The sequence below is a fragment of the Mus musculus genome, chromosome 2 (assembly GCF_000001635.26).
Source record: "Mus musculus strain C57BL/6J chromosome 2, GRCm38.p6 C57BL/6J".
Lineage (NCBI taxonomy): Eukaryota > Metazoa > Chordata > Mammalia > Rodentia > Muridae > Mus > Mus musculus.
Window position 1 is genome coordinate 16750259 of NC_000068.7, and position 19621 is coordinate 16769879.

A 19621-nucleotide genomic window follows, 5' to 3' on the forward strand; every position below is an offset into this window, starting at 1 on the left:
CTTTTTTAGTGAATTAATGACAAAGGAAGTGATTTTGGTATTGACTTGTAGAAAAGAGATTTTTTACATCAGGGTTACATGTGGAAGTTCACATCTTTAATCCTAGCACTTGGAAGACAAAGGTAGCCATTTCACAAGTTCCAGGCCAGCCTGAGCTACATAGAATATTCTGCTCACAAAAAAGTGGAGGTTTTGTTTTATTTCCTTTTTTAATGAATTTTTAATGGGCTGGAGAGAGGGCTTATCATAAGAGAACATTGTTTTTATATAGGAGCCAGGTTTGATTCCTTGAACCCATATCAAGTAGCTCACACCCTCCTATACCTCCACTTTCGGGGCATCAGATGGACTCTTCTGGCCTCTGTGGTCACCTGCATTTATGTGGTGCACATAAGCTCATGTGGGCACATACATTCATTCAGAAATCAGTAAATAAATATTAAAATCATAGTTTATCTTCTTTATTTTGGCACACTTCAAACATAAATAATTACAAAGCACTCATTAAACCTTGCCTTTCAGAAACTTACAATTGTCAGGGAGGAGATATACTCAATAGTCTGCTATCTGATAGGCATCAGTAGAACCAAAATGGATACTCAAAGCTCAGGGACCTTACAGAGGATGATAAATCAATTCCAGGGGGGGTTTACTGTAGTAGATCACTTAATGTGGTGCATTAAGAAGTCAACATAGAATAGCAAGAAAATATTGTAACTTATGTGTAACAGGCTGGGCTTGAACTTCAGATTCTCCTGCCTTCACCTCCCTGAAGCTAAGATTGGAGGAATGTGCTACTATACTTGATGTGCAAGATGCTGGGAATTGAAACTTTGAGTATGACAAGCATTCTACAGACAGAACCTGGTAAACATGTATCACTGATAAGTGTTCACTGTTGTGCTCATTGTTTCTATATTTTCTTGTTTTAGAGACGCCCAAGCAGATGGCCAGCAATGAAGTTTCGAAGAGGCTCAGGACACCCTGCCTATGCAGAAGTTGAACCAGTTGGAGAGAAAGAAGGTTTTATTGTATCAGAGCAGTGCTAAAATTTTAGGACAGAGCAGCACCAGTACTGGCTTACAGGTGTTAAGACTAAAACTTTGCTTATGCATTTAAGACAAACAGACACACAACCCACAACCACACACAAAGGAGCCCTAAACTGCTGTAGACAGAAGGGCGACGAGATTTCTGGACAAGCCCAGCCCAGGAACATTGAAAGGAAAACTCAGACTTGTACAAGACACCATGTACAATGATTAAAGAATTCCCTAGTGGAATGACATCCATGGTTCACAAGGAACATCTCCGGTGGACTTGCCAGGAGTGTGACGAGATGACGATGCTTTTGGTTTAGGTGCAGGGTTGCAAAGAAATCAAGGAAAAAAAATATGACAATAAATAAAGCTTTAGTTCACAAGGGATCGACACTTTTGGTTCAAATGTTCTTCTCTGACGTCTCAAAGATAATCATGTTCCAAAGCCTGAACACTGTCACTGAAAAGAGCAATGGTGAATGTTTCAAGATTGCAGGGAACAATAGCTCACACAGGAGCAAAACCAAACATGGATGGAGGGTTTTCTATCTTTTCCAAACAGACTATCAGCAGAAGGATTTGATGTTTTGCTCTAGATGTCATTGTGCAGACAAGTTCATTACTTTGTAGGATGAATCTTTTATTTTTCAGAAGTTCAAACTCTGCCTGCCTCTTCCTTGGTAATGAATACCATTTTTGTGAGCTGTGACACAATTCCCTAATGTTAAGCTAAGAACCAGAGAGGAAGGAGTAGCCAGTGAGGTTTCCGTTCTCTCACTGAAGAATAAAATGCCTTCTAAGGTGCTGCTTCCTCTCCCACCTGGAGTTCTATGAAGCCTCATTTGCTCTTGGCCTATGAAAACGGACAGAATTAAGAGGAATATTCGTGAGATCATTTTTTGAGAGAAATATCTTAGGAGATTTTTTTTGTGAAGTTTACCATGTCTATATGAAAAACTCATTGTCAATCCCTGTCCCATTCAAGTCAACATATCCCTGGTGATAGGAAAAAAAACAAAAAGCAAACAAACAAACAAAGAAATGAAATAACCCTGCTGAATCACACAGTAATTTTCTTTAAAGCACATAGTAGTTACATAAATATATATATATATAAATATATTTTTGTTTATAACTAACACAAGGCAGGCTCTTGTGGCTCTAAAGAGTGTATTTTGTCATCAAGACAAAACAAATGCGAGATGCATCACTGGTTCCTTCCATAACATTGTAAGATAATCCTCAATATTTTTATGTCACTTCCAGAAGTGGTTCATTTAGCTGCAGCATGCATCATTTGCCGCCTCTTGCATCCCCTATACCATTTATATCAACCCATCCCTCCTTGATTCAAAGAAGCAGTTGTAAATGTCCCTCAAGTCGAGGTTTCAATTATACTCTGAATGAAATCCAAATGTTTGAGGGCAATTCCCATACGTAAAGACGGGAAAGGTACCAGTCAAGGAGGAAAGCGGTCAATGCAAACCATGCCCCTAAACATGAGTTCAGATACTGTGGCATACATTTCTACAAATGGCTTGCCCTGTAAAACTTCCACATTCTGTGCCAAGGAAAGTTCTGGTTCTTACAAGGTACAGCATTCAGCATTGGCAGATTCAGGTTTCACGAAGCAAATATCCTTACCAGTAACACCTCACTGACAGTTTACAATCTGGGTACAATGTCTCCACTGGACAGCTGCCTGCCAGGTTATTATTTTCCATAAGCAAGGCTTCTTTTCTGTCACTTGCATTTCGCGTTATACTTTATACTTGTAAATACTTCAAGTATGTGACGATGGTAACTTTTCCCTAACCTTGGTTTAAAATGTCAGAAAAGAAAGGGAGAAGAGGAACATGGTTACAGGATGTGGTGACAACCTGTACCCTAGCTATGCTCGTGTTATATGCAATATCTCAATTTATTCTTGTCGGTACAGTTTTGGTGAGAAAGCAATAACCAAATGACTTGCCAATGCAATTGGTGCAGCTGGTATTCTACAGACACATAAGGTACACATAGACGACTTCCTTTTAGGGCAAGATAAGGATGCTTTCGTGTACTTTGGCAATAATCATGGCTTCTAAAAGCAACGGATTGGCAGCTGGCTAGATATCTTTGCATTTATTTTTCACTCCTTGCATAATTCCTTCAAGCAGTAATGTTAGCCTTATATTCTTCAAAGCCCATCTTCCAGTTGGACTTAAGATAATCAATAGTTCTGTTAAATAAATGCACAAGGCCCTCTAAATTAATCAGTATACCAAAGCACCAAATAACAGGAGAAAAACAATTGGAAGCAAATAGGATGCTAAGTTCTATGAAAATGTTCAAAAATAATTGAGAGAGAATAAACTCTGCTTTACCTGAATTCACAAGGCATTAGAGGAAATATTGGGAGAGTCTCTTCTTGCTAAGAAATTCTAGTTCTGTTTGTGCTTCTGGTTTGTTCTTGATTCCTGTTTTCTTTAAAGGAAAGGCATAGAGGATTTCCAAAAACTTCAAAAAGGAGTCCAGTGGCATGGACTTCATCTTATTTATACATTACAAAGGGTAGACACAAGCACCTTAGTCAACATTTGTGAGAATGAAGATTAGCACTGGCATTTTTATGAGAAAAATGACAATGGGATGCAAACAACTTTAGAGGAAATCAGAGAAATGGCGTTACAAAGGAACTTACTTATGTCATCTTAATTATTTGTAAGAGTAGTAATCAGTGATCAGAGTTACAAATCAACCAACAAGATGTTACAGGCCACTTACTGGCATGTTTGTGGTGGGACATTAACAAATAGAGAATAGTTAAAGGCAAAGAACAACTGAGAACAAATATTATTGCAGTAAGGCTTTTAGGGTATTTAGTAGACTCTGAAATATATGATCTAAAGTGGTGCTGTCTACTATTATATCTACTGGCCAGTTATGGGTAGTGATCTTTAAATTAAATAAATTTTCATTCAGTTGTCTGGTTACATTTTGAATGACTCATAGCCACACATGGCTCATGGCTACCAGTGTGGGCTACAGACACTTCTATCATTGAAGAAAGTTTTACTGTAACATGCCATAATGTTTCAACTGAACTATTTGCTTTTGAAGGAAATAGTGGAGGGAAGGGAGGAAGAAAGGAAGCAAGCAAGCAAGCAAGCAAGCAAGCAAGGGTATTTGAGAGCTCTTAGGTATATTCAAACAATTATTTTCTTGTAATATAAGAGATGCCTCATAAAGAAATGAGAATACCAGTTGACATGGCTTTGCATCTTCATGGTATTTCCTTCAACTTCTCAATTTTCACACTGGAAAAAAATTAAATATATTTTCCTGTCTTTTTTGCAAGATTACTTTACAGACGGATTAATACAGATGTAAAGACTTGAAAGCTTACAGAGAAGTGATCTATAAAGCACACCTGTAAGGCAAGCACCAAATTGCACACAAGGGAACAATAGTCCATCAATCCAAAAGGCAACTCAAGACAATGAAGGCAATATATTCTTGAGAAAGTGTCAAAGTGAATAGAAAAACTGCTTGAGTTTCTTTTTGTCCATGTTTTTTTTTTCCTGCCTTGTTCTCTTATTTGCCAAATCACCTGTGTATCCCCATTTGCCTGGACTCTCTCTTATTTGGAGTCACTTTGTGCCTCTTTGTTTGTTCTGCTCAGGAATCCCGGCATCTTAGCAGAGGCTCTTTTGAAAGCAAAATAGATGATCCTGTAAACATTAGTTATCTCTTATGTATTTTATTTCTATTAAAAAGCAAGGAACTGTGACATAATTCCATATAAATATGGAGGAAACTTGCTTTTGATGTAAATTCTACAAATGCCAGACTTTATAAACAAAATAAAACTACCTTAAAGTATGCTTATGTCCAGATAATACATAGTGTGGGAAGGCATCTCATACAACCTGTTCCTTTTACTGACGTGAAAACAAAGGCTTATATAGGTACAATAATTATCGTTGGTGTCAAAAGTGGGTTTGGAAGTTAAACCTCTCAATTGTTTTTTTTTTTTTTTCTCCTTTTGATTGCTGTGGCTTACATTCCTCTGTAAGTAATTAAGACAACTAAGCATCTGGAAGTCATAATCCATGAAAAATTAATTTCACCTGCTATAAGGATGCTGTCTACACACTGTGTCCTATAGTATGAAGCATTGAAGCAATAGTCTTCTATGCTATTACTGTCCTAAGAATCCTGTTGTTCTATTTCCAGTTCCATCCCTGATAGGGTCCTTATGTGTCCCCTCTCTCACCTCCTCAGCTGTGGTCATCAGTTAGCAGTGCTATTTATGTTTGTCATTTGAATGTTTTTTCTGCCTTTGTTTCATTTCTACTCAATGGTATTTGAAAACTAATACTGTTTATTGAAGAATTTCTGCTACCTAGATAATCACCGTTTTTACTTGTTCGTGGAAACTATTCGGGAACTTGTTTTCCAAGAAGGTCTTATGGGAAAAGATTGTGAGATCAGGGCTGTTACCTATGATATACTCATACTGTTGTGTTTTTATAAAGCACTTTACATTTTACATAGTACATTGATTCGTGCTTTTACTTGTTCTTTCATTGAACCACAGAATTAATTTTCCTATGTGTTAAGCACCTACTGTGTGGAAGTTATTCTGCAGATCTTCTGATACAAGAAAACAAATTATATGGTGTTTTGTTTCGCACACACACACAAACGTGTGTGTGTGTGTGTGTGTGTGTGTGTGTGTGTGTGTGTAAACTGTTCAGAGGGCTGAAGAGATGGCTCAGTGGCTAAGAAAACTTGCTAATTTTTTTTTTCAGAAGACCAGAGTTTGGTCAACGGTGTTCAAACCATCTGTAACCCAAGCTCTAGGGGAACTCACGTCATTTTCTGTTCTCCATGAGTGCCTGTACTCATACAAACATACAAACACACACATATATATAATTTAAATATGAACAAGTCTAAATAAGTAGTTTAGGGAATAAATATAACATTATAATACAATAAGATTTTCAAACACAACTTTGCAAATAAGAAATAATTCAATGAACTATTTGCTCTATTTCAAATAAGCTGTTAATTTTATCAATGAGATGAGAAAGGCTCAAAGGTCCAGGAAGAATTGTCCATTCACTTAAATGTGTACTGAGCAGACCCAGAATAGAGTTTCTCTTCCCTTCCATGGATTCTGCTGTCATTTTTAAATGGTGAACATATTTAGTTTTAAACACCAGTGCATCTAAAAAGCTTTTACCAGTTAAGTTCACTGCAACTGTTGTATCAAAAAACAGACGTCATTTCCTCAACTCAGCGCTGTTGACATGTAAGGTTCCCAAGTCTGGTGAAGGTTTGAAAAATGAGTCTCTACCTTCTAATTCCTAGGTATTTGGCGACCTTCATAACTTTTATTGATTACTCGGAATCATACAAATCCCTCCAAAGAAAAGGCATTTATAGACATCACTAGTGTTCTCAGGGTGCACAGTGGGAAGAGGATGGCCAAAGCATTCTTTGTAAAGTTCCTGTGTTGCCTGTTAAGTCGATTTTCTCAGGAATCAGGCCCCAGAACAGTGGTAGACACCTACAATTCAAGCCATGGGAGGCAAGTGCAGGAGGATTACAATTCTGTGTTGAGGAGAGAGGATGGGGGGAGGGATTAAGGAAATCTCCATTTCCTGTATTATTTAGTCTTTACTATATGTTTATCTTTATTCATATCAAAGCTTGGAATCATAAACTTCAAACTACAAAAATAGCACATAGTTCAACCACAACCCAACATTATCCAGTACTATGTCTCTTGCTCTAACAATTATTATGAGGATATAATTAAGAGGAGACTGGAAAATAGGCTATCTGTGGAAACTTGAAATTTTCCTGATGGCTCATCAGTCATCTGTTTGTCAAGAAATGACACCTGGAATCCATAATCACTGAGACAACAATCTGTACTCGATACAGAGCCATGACCCTGAAGTCATGCAGTTGGACTATGTCAGACTTGGATCGTTTCCCTCATCTACAAATTGGAGCTTCAAAATATGGGTGGAAGGTGAAGCTGCTAGCATCTAGTTTTAAGTAAAACTGTATGACCTTTCTATTTTTAATTCCTCAAAGTTTTCCTGTTAGGACCATAAGAATACTCTCTCCTGTCACCTAATCAACTATGTGCTTACAGCAATAGTGCTGATGTGGAGGGCTGCCTTTGTGCTATTATATGAAAATAATTCTGCCCCAAGGCACTGAAATTTCAGAAATTCAGATTTGAGATGCTTAAGTATGTCACACCAATGTGTATGACTTTAATGTGCCTTATGTCAGTGTCCCTGAAGTTCAGTAGCTTCTTGTAGATAACTGTCAGTATAGTCAATTAGTACATGTATTTATTTTGCATCAGTTGAGAAACTTGGTAAAACTTCACGAAGATAATCCTTTACAAACATTCCAGAAAAACAAAGAACAGAAACTGTAATATCTTGTTTTTCTTTATTTTTTGTTAAAGACCAATGGGACTAGGTAGCATTCAGAATTATTCAGTTCATGTTAATTAATATGCACAAGAGAAAAATTCAGGACAAAAGTCTGTAGGCCTTGAATACTGACAAAGACCCCTGGGGAATATTCTCACCGGAGAGCATGAAATCAAAAATCTCCAAATTTGGAGAACTGCATAGGTGTGCATACTTTTATACTTTCACTGTCTTGTCAAACTATGTGGTAGTAGTTCTCTAGGTTCTGGATCACCTGGTCCACTAAATTCAACTCAGATTCCACTGTATCTGCCTAATTGTTTCCAGGCATAACTTTGACAGCATTCAGTGCCTATTACCACTACAATGATTATTGCAAAAAAAAAAAAAAAAAACAAAAAAAAACAAAACCTGATTCCCTGAATCAAATTCCTCTAAGAATTTTGTAGAACAGCATCACATTGGCTTCTCAATTATTTTTTTTATTCTGAAGTAGTAAATGCCCAAAGCGTATCTGCTTAAACCTTACAGCACGTTGTCAACACCAAAAGATTTTATTATTTTCTATCCATGATAAAAGGTTGGGAAATACAAATCACAATCTGGCATTCATCTTTGTCTAATTTCTTAGATTTATTAACATGCAATGGTTATTCAAAAATTCTACTAATGGATTAAAATGAAAAAAAAATTGCCTTGGCAGATATTGATGTATGTATTCATTTTATAATTCGGCTGAAACATCTCAATGATACTATTTCTCCCAAGGGAGTATGGATTTTTAACAGCAATCTCTTGCCTCCTTTGCATTATAAAATATGTGTGTCTTAATTAAGGTATCACTCATTTATCATGCAACTGTAAGCCTTTGGGACCCATCAACACAGGCATAGCTGGAAAGGAGTCTACAAGTTTGGTACATGAACTATGTAGGTAATAATGAGTAAGGAAAGATGAGTCCCAGGGATATCAATAAATATCCCTATGTATGATCAGACAGAGTGTTCAACACTTCTCAGAGAAGTGTTCAAATAAATATTCAATGAGGGTCAGCTCAAATTAGGTCATTCAGACACAGGAACGCAGATTCTGGAAGTGACACCAGTAGCTGGTGATAGACTTGAAGTACAGGATGTCATCAATTAGTCTAAACCTCAACCATCACTCACATGTTTCTTTGACAGTACCAAGCCTAATACTACCGAGTCCTGGCTCTGGGGACTTGAGTTACTAATAATCACGTAGTTGCTTTTCCAGTTAACTCATTTCATTTAAAAGCTACAGACATACTGTTCAATTTCTGTGACTAAGAGCCAGCCAAACACACAAAAGCAACAAAAATCACATGAAATATCTTTTCCCAGAAATCAATAAGAATGATTTCTTTCATCTATAACCCCCAAGATTTATCTGTGAGAAAGTTGATATCTCAGGACCTGAATTCAATGGCTACTGTCTGGATGCCATAATGACAATTATGTAAATATCTAATGATAATTGAACAAAGCCATGTTCAGATTGTCTTTTTGTTGTTGTTTTAATTAGGTATTTTCCTCGTTTACATTTCCAATGCCATCCCAAAAGTCCACCATACCCACCCCCACAAGCCCCTACCCACCTACTCCCCCTTTTTGGCCCTGGCGTTCCCCTGTACTGGGGCATATAAAGTTTGCAAGTCCAATGGGCCTCTCTTTGCAGTGATGGCCGACTAGGCCATCTTTTGATACATATGCAGCTAGAGACAAGAGCTCAGGGGTACTGGTTAGTTCATATTGTTGTTCCACCTATAGGGTTGCAGTTCCCTTTAGCTCCTTGGGTACTTTCTCTAGCTCCTCCATTGGGGGCCGTGTGACCCATCCAATAGCTGACTGTGATCATCCACTTCTGCGTTTGCTAGATTGTCATAGCATACCAGGGGAAAGAAACCCTGACTGCTTCCAATTGGGTCCTCTGAAAATAATACAAAAAAAAAAAAAAAAGAAAGAAAGAAAGAAATCAGAGCTTCCATTGGAATGAAATGTCAAAGTCCGTTTTAGAGAAACCAACTAAGTGTTTTCAGAAACAGAGGTCCTGTGTATGGTGTAACCGAAGTATTGGGGACCCTGGCTAAGCACTGAGAGAAAACTTCATTAACTGGTCAAAACAACTCTTACATTTCCCTGAATTGAGGCATCTTGGCAGGGACTTGGCAAGTCTTTCTTGCATGCCAACTGGGATCATGGGCATTTGAAATGCCAGGAATGTACTACTGTTTCTGGTCTTGCTCTTTGTGGTCATTTGAAATGTTAAAAGTCAAAGAGAGAAAAACTTGAGAACTGTGGTTGAGGGTATGATGTCCATACTTTCTGCCAGTTGTACAATGCAGAGAACATCTGTGATGTGTCTCAAAGTGGATATAACTGAACTGTTTTGGATTCACAAAGCTCCCTGTCTGCTGCTAAGAATAGCACACCAAGGAAAATCTGACCCCCAAAATCCAATTGGCCAAAACAAAGGAAAAATTGTGGGTGAGCAGGGCCCATTGCCAGGATGGGTCTTACCATTAATGATAGCTTTCTGTGGCCAACCAAATTTGTGTCTTTCAGGTGAAGGGTGGTTTTGCAGAGGATTTTCCAAACTTTTCTTACTGCAAGGCTTGAAAAATCAGCATTTCAAACTTCTTCCAGTCTCTGGGCGCCATTTCTAACTTTTCTGCCATGTCCAAGAGGCATTCTGAGACTCTTTCTATTGTGCTATCATAGTCTATAATAGTTTGCCCATACTTCTCAATGAAGTCACCCTGAACATAGAAGAGCCTGCAAACATACACAGAATAATATCTGATTCTGCATGGAAGATAGCTGAGAGCAAAAGGTGTGTGAGCCCAACTCAGGCCCTTGGTTCAAATTCCATAATCCAAATGCTGCCTAGCACCACAGCTTCCTGAGCATTTTTTAGGTGTAGACAACTTAGCTAGGTGTTAATGTATTTTCTTATGCTTCATTAGCTTTCTATCTTTTACCTGGAAATCCATATGATTGGAATGATTCTTTAATTTTTTTTACATATATTCTTATACCAAGTTTTTCTGTCATTCTTGTTCTGCAAACAACATGGAGGAAGTTCTTTTATAACTAGTAATTGCGTAATAAATCCAGTATACTGACTGATAGCTGTACAATATAACTTCTAAGGCCTGGAAGTTGGTCATGACGAAGTGTTACCCACATCTTTGCTATTGTTTGCTATTTTCAGAATGAAATCATGTTCTTCTAATTTTAAGTTGGAGTCAACCAACTTTGAACTTTAAAAGGGAAGAAGTGAGCTATTTGTGTAACACTGCTGTCGTGTTTGGCTGCATATTAAAAAACAATAAATGAACATTTTGTTTTAATTTTTAAGTACACTAGCTCTTGTCATTCTGAATATTTCTGTCACTTTTCTTTTATTTTTCTATTGTGAAAGAAAGTGTTTGCAGACAGAGTACAGAGCAACCAGCTAATCTTATGCTAGACAACCTTTTGCTCTTAAACCTGTTCTACCATAGGAACTGGACACCAGGTCAGGCTCACGTGAGATGCCTGAGCAGGCAAGTATACTTGACCCCCAAACCTGAAGACCTGAGTTAAATCCCAGAGTCGTATGCTAGAAATAGAGAAATGTGTGTATGTGTACATTAAGTTGAATATGTGTGTAAGGTAGATTATGCTGTAGCTTGCAACTGGGGAAGGACCCCTTCTCCTTCTCAGACACTGTCTGAGCAATTATTGAATTATCCTGACTCAAACAGGTGTTGTTTTAGCAGCCACTTTGAATCCTAAAGCTGGAACATGCCTAAATATATAAAAGCAGCCCTCATCTCTCTCGGTATCTTGTTTTTTGAAGGCTGCTGATTTCGAAGTGAGCTCCAGAAGGCATTCTTGCTCTTTTAACTCTTTTCTTCTAAACTAGAAATAATTGCCACTCTTCCTCGGGGGGAAATGCTGGCTGTGGGCCTCAGGCAATTTAGATAAAATAAGGTGTTCTAAATCTCAATGTTGCATGACTTCTCCTGGGGAAATCTCAATAGCTGTCAAGCTGGTCTAACTTAGTAAACCAACAAGGTTATTGAGTTAAGAACAAATGAATATAGAAAAGCAACTAATACATACTAGTTCTTTTTCTATTGCTGTGATAAACCTTAGCTAAAAGCAATGCACCGAGGAATTGATTTACTTGGCTGAAACATCCAGGTACTAATCCATATCTGAGAGAATTCAGGGCAGAAACTCAAGGCATCTAATAGCAGAAGTCATAGAGGAACACTGATTGCTGTCATGTGCCCTCCTTCCCTCTTGCTTAACTTGCTCGATTCTACAGCTCAGTATATATAACCTGCCTCGAGTGGGTGTCACCCACAGTGGTTTTGACTCTCCCTTATCAATAATCAGTACGGTTCCCCACAGACATACCCATAGACCTATGGGATAAAGACAGTTAAGTAGAGACTCTGTCCCCCACCCCCAGGTGATTCTAAATTGTATTAAGTTGGCACCTAATGCTATCTAAGATGTGGAGAGCCTTACTGGAGCATGAGTGACTCAGAAGCAGTTACATTACTGAAAAGTGTATACCTGCATAGATAGCAGATGGAAAGAGCTCTCTAGCTCTTCTGGGACTAGAATCTTCTCTCCTCCTACTGTTAATGCTTATAAATCTTGAGCATTTCTCCTCCCGCTGTTAATGCTTATAAATCTTGAGCATGGGATCTATGAAACGTTTAAGTTTCACGGACTTCGTGGCACCTAAGAGTGGCTACTTCCTGAACCTTGGAAGTTTTACTAACTTCCTGGATTGTAAGGTGCCTCCTTCCAGGATGCCATGTTTCAATTCAGAGGAAATTGCAGCACAGCACCCAACGGTCTTTTCTGTTTCTCAGTGCAGCTCTGTTTGGATTGTCTTTTTTTTTTTTCCATTTTTTATTAGGTATTTAGCTCATTTACATTTCCAATGCTATACCAAAAGTCCCCCTTACCCACCCACCCCCACTCCCCTACCTTTGGCCCTGGCGTTCCCCTGTACCGGGGCACACAAAGTCTGCGTGTCCAATGGGCCTCTCTTTCCAGTGATGGCCGACTAGGCCATCTTTTGATACATATGCAGCTAGAGTCAAGAGCTCAGGGGTACTGGTTAGTTCATAATGTTGTTCCACCTATAGGGTTGAAGATCCCTTTAGCTCCTTGGGTACTTTCTCTAGCTCCTCCATTGGGAGCCCTGTGATCCATCCATTAGCTGACTGTGAGCATCCACTTCTGTGTTTGCTAGGCCCCGGCATAGTCTCACAAGAGACAGCTACATCTGGGTCCTTTCGATAAAATCTTGCTAGTATATGCAATGGTGTCAGCGTTTGGATGCTGATTATGGGGTGGATCCCTGGATATGGCAGTCTCTACATGGTCCATCCTTTCATCTCAGCTCCAAACTTTGTTTCTGTAACTCCTTCCATGGGTGTTTTGTTCCCACTTCTAAGGAGGGGCATAGTGTCCACACTTCAGTCTTCATTTTTCTTGAGTTTCATGTGTTTAGGAAATTGTATCTTATATCGTGGGTATCCTAGGTTTTGGGCTAGTATCCACTTATCAGTGAGTACATATTGTGTGAGTTCCTTTGTGAGTGTGTTACCTCACTCAGGATGATGCTCTCCAGGTCCATCCATTTGGCTAGGAATTTCATAAATTCATTCTTTTTAATAGCTGAGTAGTACTCCATTGTGTAGATGTACCACATTTTCTGTATCCATTCCTCTGTTGAGGGGCATCTGGGTTCTTTCCAGTTTCTGGCTATTATAAATAAGGCTGCTATGAACATAGTGGAGCATGTGTCCTTCTTACCAGTTGGGGCTTCTTCTGGATATATGCCCAGGAGAGGTATTGCTGGATCCTCCGGTAGTACTATGTCCAATTTTCTGAGGAACCGCCAGACTGATTTCCAGAGTGGTTGTACAAGCCTGCAATCCCACCAACAATGGAGGAGTGTTCCTCTTTCTCCACATCCTCGCCAGCATCTGCTGTCACCTGAATTTTTGATCTTAGCCATTCTCACTGGTGTGAGGTGGAATCTCAGGGTTGTTTTGATTTGCATTTCCCTGATGATTAAGGATGTTGAACATTTTTTCAGGTGCTTCTCTGCCATTCGGTATTCCTCAGGTGAGAATTCTTTGTTCAGTTCTGAGCCCCATTTTTTAAGGGGGTTATTTGATTTTCTGAGGTCCACCTTCTTGAGTTCTTTATATATGTTGGATATTAGTCCCCTATCTGATTTAGGATAGGTAAAGATCCTTTCCCAGTCTGTTGGTGGTCTTTTTGTCTTATAGACAGTGTCTTTTGCCTTGCAGAAACTTTGGAGTTTCATTAGGTCCCATTTGTCAATTCTCGATCTTACAGCACAAGCCATTGCTGTTCTGTTCAGGAATTTTTCCCCTGTGCCCATATCTTCAAGGCTTTTCCCCACTTTCTCCTCTATAAGTTTCAGTGTCTCTGGTTTTATGTGAAGTTCCTTGATCCACTTAGATTTGACCTTAGTACAAGGAGATAAGTATGGATCGATTCGCATTCTTCTACATGATAACAACCAGTTGTGCCAGCACCAATTGTTGAAAATGCTGTCTTTCTTCCACTGGATGGTTTTGGCTCCCTTGTCGAAGATCAAGTGACCATAGGTGTGTGGGTTCATTTCTGGGTCTTCAATTCTATTCCATTGGTCCACTTGTCTGTCTCTATACCAGTACCATGCAGTTTTTATCACAATTGCTCTGTAGTAAAGCTTTAGGTCAGGCATGGTGATTCCACCAGAGGTTCTTTTATCCTTGAGAAGAGTTTTTGCTATCCTCGGTTTTTTGTTATTCCAGATGAATTTGCAAATTGCTCCTTCTAATTCGTTGAAGAATTGAGTTGGAATTTTAATGGGGATTGCATTGAATCTGTAGATTGCTTTTGGCAAGATAGCCATTTTTACAATGTTGGTCCTGCCAATCCATGAGCATGGGAGATCTTTCCATCTTCTGAGATCTTCTTTAATTTCTTTCTTCAGGGACTTGAAGTTTTTATCATACAGATCTTTCACTTCCTTCGTTAGAGTCACGCCGAGATATTTTATATTATTTGTGGCTATTGAGAAGGGTGTTGTTTCCCTAATTTCTTTCTCAGCCTGTTTATTCTTTGTGTAGAGAAAGGCCATTGACTTGTTTGAGTTAATTTTATATCCAGCTACTTCACCGAAGCTGTTTATCAGGTTTAGGAGTTCTCTGGTAGAATTTTTAGGGTCACTTATATATACTATCATATCATCTGCAAAAAGTGATATTTTGACTTCCTCTTTTCCAATTTGTATCCCCTTGATCTCCTTTTGTTGTCGAATTGCTCTGGCTAATACTTCAAGTACTATGTTGAAAAGGTAGGGAGAAAGTGGGCAGCCTTGTCTAGTCCCTGATTTTAGTGGGATTGCTTCCAGCTTCTCTCCATTTACTTTGATGTTGGCTACTGGTTTGCTGTAGATTGCTTTTATCATGTTTAGGTATTGGCCTTGAATTCCTGATCTTTCCAGAACTTTTATCATGAATGGGTGTTGGATCTTGTCAAATGCTTTTTCTGCATCTAACGAGATGATCATGTGGTTTTTGTCTTTGAGTTTGTTTATATAATGGATTACATTGATGGATTTTCGTATATTAAACCATCCCTGCATCCCTGGAATAAAACCTACTTGGTCAGGATGGATGATTGCTTTAATGTGTTCTTGGATTCGGTTAGCGAGAATTTTATTAAGGATTTTTGCATCGATGTTCATAAGAGAAATTGGTCTGAAGTTCTCTATCTTTGTTGGATCTTTCTGTGGTTTAGGTATCAGAGTAATAGTGGCTTCATAAAATGAGTTGGGTAGAATACCTTCTACTTCTATCTTGTGAAAAAGTTTGTGCAGAACTGGAGTTAGATCTTCTTTGAAGGTCTGATAGAACTCTGCACTAAACCCGTCTGGTCCTGGGCTTTTTTTGGCTGGGAGACTATTAATAACTGCTTCTATTTCTTTAGGGGATATGGGACTGTTTAGAAGGTCAACTTGATCCTGATTCAACTTTGGTACCTGGTATCTGTCCAGAAATTTGTCCATTTCGTCCAGGTTTTCCAGTTTTGTTGAGTATAGCCTTTTGTAGAAGGATCTGATGGTGTTTTGGATTTCTTCAGGATCTGTTGTTATGTCTCCCTTTTCATTTCTGATTTTGTTAATTAGGATTTTGTCCCTGTGCCCTTTAGTGAGTGTAGCTAAGGGTTTATCTATCTTGTTGATTTTCTCAAAGAACCAACTCCTCGTTTGGTTAATTCTTTGAATAGTTCTTCTTGTTTCCACTTGGTTGATTTCACCCCTGAGTTTGATTATTTCCTGCCGTCTACTCCTCTTGGGTGAATTTGCTTCCTTTTTTTCTAGAGCTTTTAGATGTGTTGTCAAGCTGCTAGTATGTGCTCTCTCCCGTTTTTTCTTGAAGGCACTCATAGCTATGAGTTTCCCTCTTAGAAATGCTTTCATTGTGTCCCAAAGGTTTGGGTACGTTGTGGCTTCATTTTCATTAAACTCTTAAATGTCCTTAATTTCTTTCTTTATTCCTTGACCAAGGTATCATTGAGAAGAGTGTTGTTCAGTTTCCATGTGAATGTTGGCTTTCTGTTATTTATTTTGTTATTGAAGATCAGCCTTAGTGCATGGTGATCTGATAGGATACATGGGACAATTTCAATATTTTTGAATCTGTTGAGGCCTGATTTGTGACCTATTATGTGGTCAATTTTGGAGAAGGTACCATGAGGTGCTGAGAAGAAGGTATATCCTTTTGTTTTAGGATAAAATGTTCTGTAGATATCTGTCAGATCCATTTGTTTCATCACTTCTGTTAGTTTCAGTGTGTCCCTGTTTAGTTTCTGTTTCCATGATCTGTCCATTGGTGAAAGTGGTGTGTTGAAGTCTCCCACTATTATTGTGTGAGGCGCAATGTGTGCTTTGAGCTTTACTAAAGTTTCTTTAGTGAATGTGGCTGCTCTTGTATTTGGAGCATAGATATTCAGAATTGAGAGTTCCTCTTGGAGGATTTTACCTTTGATGAGAATGAAGTGTCCCTCCTTGTCTTTTTTGATGACTTTGGGTTGGAAGTCAATCTTATCAGATATTAGGATGGCTACTCCTGCTTGTTTCTTCATACCATTTGCTTGGAAAATTGTTTTCCAGCCTTTCATTCTGAGGTAGTGTCTATCTTTTTCTCTGAGATGAGTTTCCTGTAAGCAGCAAAATGTTGGGTCTTGTTTGTGTAGCCAGTTTGTTAGTCTATGTCTTTTTATTGGGGAGTTGAGACCATTGATGTTAAGAGATATTAAGGAAAAGTAATTGTTGCTTCCTGTTATTTTAGTTGTTAAAGGTGGCATTCTGTTCTTGTGGCTGTCTTCTTTTAGGTTTGTTGAGGGATTACCTTCTTGTTTTTTCTAGGGCGTTGTTCCCGTTCTTGTATTGGTTTTTTTCTGTTATTATCCTTTAAAGGGCTGGATTCGTGGAGAGATAATGCGTGAATTTGGTTTTGTTGTGGAATACTTTGGTTTCTCCCTCTATGATAATTGAGAGTTTGGCTGGGTATAGTAGCCTGGGCTGCAGTTTGTGTTCTCTTAGTGTCTGTATAACATCTGTCCAGGCTCTTCTGGCTTTCATAGTCTCTGGTGAAAAATCTGGTGTAATTCTGATAGGCTTGCCTTTATATGTTACTTGACCTTTTTCCCTTACTGCTTTTAGTATTCTATCTTTATTTAGTGCATTTGGTGTTCTGATTATTATGTGTCGGGAGGAATTTCTTTTCTGGTCCAGTCTATTTGGAGTTCTGTAGGCTTCTTGTATGTTCATATGCATCTCATTCTTTAGATTTGGGAAGTTTTCTTCAATAATTTTGTTGAAGATGTTTGCTGGACCTTTGAGTTGAAAATCTTCATTCTCATCCACTCCTATTATCCGTACGTTTGGTCTTCTTATTGTGTCCTGGATTTCCTGGATATTTTGAGTTAGGATCTTTTTGCATTTTCCATTTTCTTTGATTGTTGTGCCGATGTTCTCTATGGAATCTTCTGCACCTGAGATTCTCTCTTCCATCTCTTGTATTCTGTTGCTGATGCTCAAATCTATGGTTCCAGATTTCTTTCCTAGGGTTTCTATCTCTAGTGTTGCCTCGCTTTGAGTTTTCTTTATTGTGTCTACTTCCCTTTTTAGGTCTAGTATGGTTTTGTTCATTTCCATCACCTGTTTGTATGTTTTTTCCTCTTTTTCTGTAAGGATTTCTACCTGTTTGATTGTGTTTTCCTGTTTTTCTTTAAGGACTTGTAACTCTTTAGCAGTGTTCTCCTGTATTTCTTTAAGTGATTTATTAAAGTCCTTCTTGATGTCCTCTACCATCATCATGAGATATGCTTTTAAATCTAGGTCTAGGTTCTCAGGTGTGTTGGGGTTCCCTGGACTGGGCGAAGTGGGTGTGCTGGGTTCTGGTGATGGTGAGTGGTCTTGGTTCCTGTTAGTAAGATTCCTCCGTTTACCTTTCGCCATCTGGTAATCTCTGGAGTTAGTAGTTATAGTTGACTCTGTTTAGAGATTGTTCTTCTGGTGATTCTGTTACCGTCTATCAGCAGACCTGGGAGACAGATTCTCTCCTCTGAGTTTCAGTGCTCAGAGCACTCTCTGCTGGCAAGCTCTCTTACAGGGAAGGTGCGCAGATATCTTGTATTTGGACCTCCTCCTGGCCGAAGAAGAAGGCCCAAAACAGGACCTTTCTCAGACACTGTGTTGCTTTGGCAGTTCCCAGGTGGTACAGACTCTCACCTAAGCAGACTAAATTCCTAAGTTCCTTGGAGTCCCGGGACCAAGATGGCGACCGCTGCTGCTGTGGCTTAGGTCGCCTCCCCAGCCGGCGGGCACCTGTCCTCCGGTCCGGAAGGTGGCCGGCTGTCCCCGGCCCACAAAGGGTGCTGCCTCAGCGCCTCTGTGCTTCCGCCTGTTCCAGAAGCTGTCAGGTTCTCTGGCGCACCCTCTCACCTGTTCAGACTAATTTCCTAAGTTCGGCGGGTCCCGGACCAAGATGGCGACCGCTGCTGCTGTGGCTTAGGCCGCCTCCCCAGCCGGGTGGGTACCTGTCCTCCGGTCCGGAAGGTGGCCGGCTGTCCCCGGCCCACACAGGGTGCTGGCTTAGCGCCTCTGTGCTTCTGCCTGTTCCAGAAGCTGTCAGGTTCTCTGGCGCACCCTCTCACCTGTTCAGACTAATTTCCTAAGTTCGGCGGGTCTCGGACCAAGATGGCGACCACTGCTGCTGTGGCTTAGGCCGCCTCCCCAGCCGGGCGGGCACCTGTCCTCCGGTCCGGACGGTGGCTGGCTGTCCCCGGCCCACAAAGGGTGCTGCCTCAGTGCCTCTGTGCTTCCGCCTGTTCCAGAAGCTGTCAGGTTCTCTGGCACACCCTCTCACCTGTTCAGACTAATTTCCTAAGTTCGGCGGGTCCCGGACCAAGATGGCGACCGCTGCTGCTCTTGGATTGTCTTTTTAACAAAATCAACTTAGGCCTAACATGGACTTAGGCCTAACACCAGGACCAAGAAGCACATAGGGTACCCTGAACTGGCAGGAAGCCCAGGCTATGCCATTCTCTTAGTAACTTACTACTCTGTACACTTATGGCTTTTTAAAGATGTGAAACTATTTGAATTGTATTGATTAAAGGTTGATATCATGGAGTAATTCAGAACTTCAATTTTTAATGGGTGTGACTTGACTTTATGATGACAAAAGAGGAAAATTATTACTTCAAATCAAGTCAAATTCCCTGACATTAGGTCAATGCTTTAAAAATCAAGTGATATATTCCATTAATTAAATACATCAGGGAATGAACCTGAGTCATATATGTGAAAGAACAAAGCTACTAAGGACAAAGATGATTTTTAAATTAGCTGCAGACTTGTTTCTCATAAATCCAGGTCTCCTCTGGGATACTTTATTCTAAACTGTATTTTCAGAATCAGAGTCTCCCAACAAGCAGTTTGGAATTTTGTCCCTTAGTTTAACAAAACTTTATTAAGTGGCTATTGTAATGTATTTGACTGAAAGGA

At 39.5% G+C, this 19621-nt stretch overlaps 1 protein-coding gene across 2 annotated transcripts in view; it reads left to right on the forward strand.

Annotated features, from left to right (window-relative positions):
* Plxdc2 (plexin domain containing 2) overlaps window positions 1–10874 on the forward strand; it is a 405393-nt gene extending 394519 nt beyond the window's left edge. The window contains exon 14 of one of the 2 annotated variants that reach the window (XM_006497531.3): window positions 933–10874. In XM_006497531.3, the coding sequence (XP_006497594.1) occupies window positions 933–1049 (117 nt within the window). In that variant the 3' untranslated portion in view covers window positions 1050–10874. The remainder of the gene's footprint in view (window positions 1–932) is intronic. The other variant, NM_026162.6, reaches the window with a different exon arrangement.
* Window positions 10875–19621: the final 8747 nt, after the last annotated feature.